The sequence below is a fragment of the Vigna unguiculata genome, chromosome 7, assembly GCF_004118075.2.
Source record: "Vigna unguiculata cultivar IT97K-499-35 chromosome 7, ASM411807v1, whole genome shotgun sequence".
Lineage (NCBI taxonomy): Eukaryota > Viridiplantae > Streptophyta > Magnoliopsida > Fabales > Fabaceae > Vigna > Vigna unguiculata.
The window spans coordinates 14,816,005-14,822,704 of NC_040285.1; the positions used below are offsets into that span (position 1 = coordinate 14,816,005).

The window sequence follows — 6,700 nt, forward strand, 5'->3', positions numbered from 1 at the left end:
AAAAAAATAAAAAAAAATAAAAATTTTAAAATTTTAAAAAAAATTAAAAAATCATGAGCTTACACATGGTATGCATGGTTAAAAACCGTCAACTATTTATACATCGTTAGTAAAAAAGACCAAATTGACTAAAATTTGACGAAAATGAAATACTAATTAAACACAAAATGAAAATGAGAACCAAATTGAACAAACACAACAAAAACATACATCAAATGTGTATTTAAGTGTAAAAGTAATTACTAATTTAATTTTTATTAGTACAAATACTTTTTAGTTCCTTGTAATTTTTAAACTTTGTGTTATTGTCACATAAACTAAAATTAATATAGAGATTGGAAGTGACAGATTACAAGTAATACATTTTAGTAATAAATTTTAGGATTAAATATTATTTTATCTATTAACTTTCAGTGAATTTTGAAATCAGTCTACTCCGAAATATTGAACCAATTTAATCCTTCATCTTTCGAAATACGTAAATTTAGTCATTTTAATCAAATTTGGTTAAGTTTATTTGATATTTAAAGCGCATTTCATAATATTATTTGACTTAATATTAAAGTAAAAAAGCAAAAATATGTAGTATAAACAACTCAAATATAATCTTGAAATGCGTACGAAACATCAAATAAACCTAACAAAATTTGATTAAAAAGACTAAACCTGTAAGGCCCAGTTTTTTTTTCTACTACCTTAATTTTAAAGGTTGTCCCAAACTATTGAGCCCAAGGGCTAGGCAAAAAAGGGAAACCAGACCTAACACACTCTTCTCCTTTCATTTCAGAAAAGATAGCCGCCTTGCTCTCCCTTCTCCTCCTACAGAGCTCTGCTAGGGTTTCGGAGTTTAATCAGATTCAAGTTTAGCTTGACCCTGTCTTGCTCACGTAAGTGTCCTTTAACTCCTATCTTCCTCCCTGGTCTAGTTTCATGGTCATTGTTGGGGTTTCCGCAATAACCCCGCTTCTGTTCACTATTTCTAGCTTGCAAGCCTAGTTCTAGAGTTGTTGTGCTCCGTGGTTCAGTGTTGAAGTCTCGTATAAGCCCCTTTCCAGGTAAGGGAAGTTAGGGTTTTGCTAAATCGTTGGTTTCCAAGTTTGCTTTGATAATATTTTCGTGATTTGATGGATTGTTTACTGCTTTGAACTTATGAAATGTGCTATTGCATGGTTTGGATTGGATTTTTGGTCTATTTCGCGAGTGAACAGTGGCGAGAGCTGTTAATCTCGCCCAAGCGACCTTGCCTCGCCTAGGCGAGGTGAGCAGAGACTCGCTCAAGCTTTTTCACGCGAATGGTCGCTCAGGCGATCATCTTAGTTTTGAGCGAGCGAGCGTCTCGCTCAAGCGAGAGGAGTCTCGCCTAAACGAGAACGTGCAGAGGCCACTATTCCTGGATGTCAAGCTCTCGCCTAGGCGAAGGGAGCTCGCTTGAGCGAGAGAACCTCTCGCTTGAGCGAGGCCCTTCAGCCTAAGCGAAGAGCTGGGCGAGGGTGCGCTCTGGTTCTGTGTTTCCTTTCCTGTTCTTGAATGTTTGGCATGTAATTGATTGGATTATTGTATAATGGCATGAGGGGGATGAATATGCATGAGTAGGAGGGTGTATGGGTTATGAATAATGAACATGAGTTGGTTGGTTATGAAAGTGGCATGGTAATGAGATGAGCTAAAACTTTATATTAATGGATGGGGTATGAGGAGTTGGTATGGTTTGACCTGGAATATAAAGGAGGTTGATTATAAAGGGTGACATGAGATGTATATGCGTGATGAATATATTACTTGGGTGTTTAAATATGTTTGGTATATTACTAAGTGAGATTTCAAGGTCGTGCTTCAGTGGTCGGGACGTAATTCCATGATCCATGTTAGTGGGAATTCATGGTGGTGCCCCATTTATATAATTTGGTAAGGATTCAAGGTAAGGTTGCATCCTGACACTCTAAGGAGTTAGTTAGTCTCACTTAGAGCGGACTGACTCTTGTTATGAGAGTAGTAGGAGGCTTGAAACTCATTAAGGGGGATTGAAACATTGCAACACTTGTAACACTTAGCTTGGGGGGTGAGCAGCTGGGGGTGAGCAGAGGTATCCACCACACGTGCAAGCATCCGCTGAATCCGACCAGATTATATGTATCCGGATGAGTCGAGTCAGAGTCTAGTGTATTGTTTGAGAAAGTCATAACATGTTTGGATGATATATATATATATATATATATATATATATATATATATATATATATATATATATATATATATAATACCGCTTGGATTGGATAATTGCATGTGACTACATGATAATTTGTTTTGTATTCTAGCTTACTCTGTTTGTTTGGTTGGTTGTCTTGTATGTGGCTCTTCTCTTTTTGCGATGATCATCAATTTATTGATGTGAGCAGATGCGAGATGTTCTCGCGGTCAACAGGGAAATGGTGACTCCGCTGCTTAGTCATCTGTGCTGGATTTTACTTCCTTGGGATTTCTTTTTGGGGCTATGGCCCATGTACTAGTCTATCTTTTAATTTCCCATTTTGATTACTGTTGCACTTGTATCTCATTAGTTTTGGCATCGTGGTGTGCCTTGATTAATTGTAAGGAGTTAAGTTTAAACTCCAGGACTACGCTGTTATATTATTTTAGTGTGATGCTTCCTTTAATTATGTTTATTAATTAAATGGAGTGTTACAAAATCCATATAGTTCGAAATATGAAGAATTAAGTTGGTCCAAAGTTTTGAAATAGACTAATTTCAAAATTCACTGAAAGTTAAAGGACCAAAATCATATTTAACCATAAATTCAATGATTAATTATATTTTTATATTTAACCCTAAATTTTAGCAAAATTGTGTAAGGCCCACTTTTCGTGCTGCTTTTTTTTCTTAAGGTTGTCCCTAACCATTGGGCCTTAGGGCTGGCTCAGAAGGGGGAAAACAGACCTAAATCTGCCCAAACCCTAATCCTTGTGCTCATTTTGCGTAAAACAGATTCCCACATTCCTTGAGCTGTTGCCGCCTCTGCTAGGGCTTTACTCTCACCGTTACGTTAAGCTAGGAGGACCAGTTGTTCCAAGTAAGTTAACCGCCCCAAACGTTCTCTCCTCATTCTAGCTTTATTGTCAAGGTTTTGACAGAGGTTCCCTTATTAATCCCATTTCCGCTCTATTTCTCTAATCTCTAGTTCATTAAGATAAACTTGTAGCTGCTGTGCTCGTTATTCGGGGTTGGGAGTCTTGTACTAGCTTATTCCAGGTAAGGAAAGCTAGACTTCATGCTTTTGATTCACTATTTGGTGTGTTTTGGTCCTGTTTTGAATTTTGATGATAGTATGTTGTTTCTGATGGTGCGAAAATGCTTTGGGTGTTGTTGTGAGCGAGTCCATGTTTGAATATGCGTGGTTCAGTGGTGAGTACTGATATACTCGCCCAGGCGAGCTCAGCTCGCTCAGGCGAGAATAACGGGAATTCGCCCAGGTTTTCTGCTCGAGCGCTCGCCTAGGCGAGGGGCTGTATTTTTAGGGACGAACTGTCTCGTCCAAGCGAGACCGCCTTGCCTAAGCGAGAGTTCGCGAAACCTTTCAGGGGAATTGGCGCAATCTCGCCTAAGCGAGAGTCTGCAGCTTGAGCGAGAGCACTCCTCTCGCTTGAGCGAGGACTCCCAGTTTGAGCGAGACCTCGCTGGAGTTTTGGTTATGCTTCATTTCATGAATATTGTTGGTTGTTTGATGGGCTGGATCATTGATTTATTGTATAAAGGTGATGGATATGCATGTGCTATGTATGTTATGGGTGGGAGCTACTTAATTGATGATGAGCTTGGCATGATATATGATTGATGGTTAATCATGTATACTAAATGACATGTTAATGGTATGCATAGGAACTCCATGATTGGTTGATAGTGTTTGGGAAAGGTTTGTATAGGACATAATTCCATGACCCTCGTAGGGGGGCCTGTGGTGGTGCCTCATCTTAAGGACATAATTTCGTGGGCCCTTCTAGGGGGAGTCCACGGTGGTGCCTCAACGATTTGGACTTAATTCCATGAACCTCGAGGTGAGAGTTCACGGTGGTGCCTCGAGATTAGGACGTAATTCCACGAGGGTAACGTGGTGGTGCCTCACGACCAGGACGTAATTCCACGAAGGCTACGTGGTGGTGCCTCTTGCAAGGGTGTAATTCCGCGAAGGCCTCGTGGTGACGCCTCACTACTAGGACATAATTCCACTACCACGTGGTGGTGCCTCATTAAGTTTATCCAGATAGTCAAGTCTTGGTGTTTTACATGGTTTGGTACCTCATATGTGGATGTCTGCTATGTATGTTTGAATATTTAAATTGTATATTTAGTGTATGATATGATGATTTCTTCGCTAGCTTACCCTTTCGCTTGCTTGTGTGTCATGTGTGGTTTCCTCCTTCGCGATGATCATCAACCTTGTTGATGTGAGCAGATGTGAGAACTTCCGGCAGTGGTAATAATAATGGAGATGCTGCGGTTTGATGAATCTTGGACGTCTATCAGGCTCACTTTGGAGACCCATAACCTTTGGGAGTATAGTAGTAGTAGTCATCTCGCACTTGACGAGACCTTGTACCTTGTTTAAGCCGTGTAGGGCCTTTTTCCCTTTTTGGTTATGTTGGGATATTGTGTACTTCATTTTCCAGTTTTCCGCACTCTCTGAATATTGTTATATGTGACGTTTTATTTAAATTGATTTTATCCATTTAATTGAGACGTTACATTTATGGTGTCAGAGCGATCGTTCCTTAGGATCCATGGTCTAGTGTGCCTGCTTAGCTACCGTTGTGTCTTTTGTATTGCTAGCTAAGTTTCTCATCTAACCAAGTTGACTCTTGTTTTCCTGTGTGCCAGTGACATGGCACCTCCACGTAGGACTTCTTAGTCATCTCAGGGCGACGCACCAGATATCGCTAGGGCGATAGAAGCGATGGTGGCCGCCTTAACTCAACAAAGCACTAATATGATGCAACATCATGAGGTGTCGATGCAACGCCAGACAGCCTCTTTAGAGCAGCAACAGATGGTGATGCAGCAGATGGAGGCTACGAGATTGGCCGCTGAGGACGCCCACAAACAACACATGGAGGCCCTCCGCCAGCTGGAGGAGAACATGGTAGCTGCCCCTGTATTCGGACCCGAGCCACGACCTACAGCCAGGGAGTGGAGCTTGGAGGACTTTTTGAAACACCACCCAGTGAAGTTTGGGGGCAAGACCAGTCCGGACGCAGCAGATCAGTGGCTGAAAGATCTGGAGAGAATATTTGATGCCAAGATGTGTCCCGAGGAGAGTAGACTTGCTTTCACGGTGTATATGCTCACGGGTGAGGCTGAGCACTGGTGGGTCAGTTTGAAGTCCATGATGGAGGAGAGGTAGGAAGCAGTTACTTGGGAGGTCTTTAGGAGAAAATTTCTCTTAGAGTACTTCCCCGACAGCGTCAAATATGCCAAAGAGGTGGAGTTCCTACAATTGACCCAAGCGAACAAGTCTGTGGCTGAGTATGCCGAAAAGTTCAAGCATCTCAGTCGTTTTTATACCATGCCACTAGATGAAGAGTGGCGATGCAGGAAGTTTGAGAATGACCTCCGCGGGGATCTTTGTTTGATGGTGGCCCCGCTATCCATCAAGGATTTTGCAGCCTTGGTAGAGAAGGCCAGAGTCATGGAGAAGATGAAGGTGGAAGTGGAAACTCAACACTCTCACCAGCAGCGAGTGGGAGGACCATATGGATCCAGGCATAGGCACGAGGAGAGGAGGAAACCCTATACTAGGCCCCATTCCCAACCTCAGGGGTCTAGGGAGTCTTCTTCCCATCAGGGCAAGATTCAGTGCTACCAGTGTGGGGGACCGCACAAGAGGAATTTTTGCCTCCAGCTTGCAGGCTTTAAGAGGTGCAACAATTGTGGCAAGGAAGGTCACTTTGGCAGAGATTTCCCCACCCTCACGAGGACAGCGACACGTCCCCCAGTTCCAACCCCAACTCAGAACCAACAGAGGAAGGGAGGCAACAGGCCTCAGGCATCGGACAGAGTATACGCCATGACTGGAGCAGAGGCAGCGAGTTCAGGTAACCTTGTTATAGGTCATTATTTGATAGTTGGGAGGACTTGTTGTGTGCTATATGACTCTGGAGCGACACACTCATTTGTGTCAGATGCATGTGTGAAAAAGTTGAGTCTGCTGGTGTGTAAGCTGTAGTGTGAACTTGTGGTGTCTACTCCGACATCGGGTTTGGTCAGGGCGTCATCCTTATGCGCTTGGTGTCCAGTGGAGGTAGAAGGACGGAGGTACAAAGTGAATCTGATCTGCCTACCTCTACAAGAGTTGGAAGTGATCTTGGGGATGGATTGGCTATCTGCCAATCGCATCCTTATAGATTGCTGAGAGAAAAGGTTGTTGTTTGCCAACTCAAAAGAGCCTGAGTTGTTATCATCCCAGGGGGTTGCAAGAGAGATTCAGTTGGGCGCTCAATGCTTCATAATTTTTACTCATCTGGAGCTGGAGAAGGAGGAAGGGACATCGACCATACCAGTAGTACACGAATTCGAGGATGTGTTTCCAGAGGAGGTACCAGGGTTACCACCCAGTAGAGAAGTAGAGTTCTCGATTGACTTGGTACCTGGAACCGGGCCAGTGTCGATGGCTCCATACCGGATGGCCCCAGCAGAGTTAGTGGAGCATAA

At 42.9% G+C, this 6,700-nt stretch overlaps 1 protein-coding gene across 1 annotated transcript; it reads left to right on the forward strand.

Moving 5' to 3' along the window:
- The first annotated feature begins 5,678 nt into the window (after positions 1–5,678).
- Positions 5,679–6,215, forward strand: LOC114191206. Its single transcript, XM_028080385.1, has one exon. The coding sequence runs from the start codon at positions 5,679–5,681 to the stop codon at positions 6,213–6,215; it is 537 nt and encodes a 178-aa protein (XP_027936186.1).
- Positions 6,216–6,700: the final 485 nt, after the last annotated feature.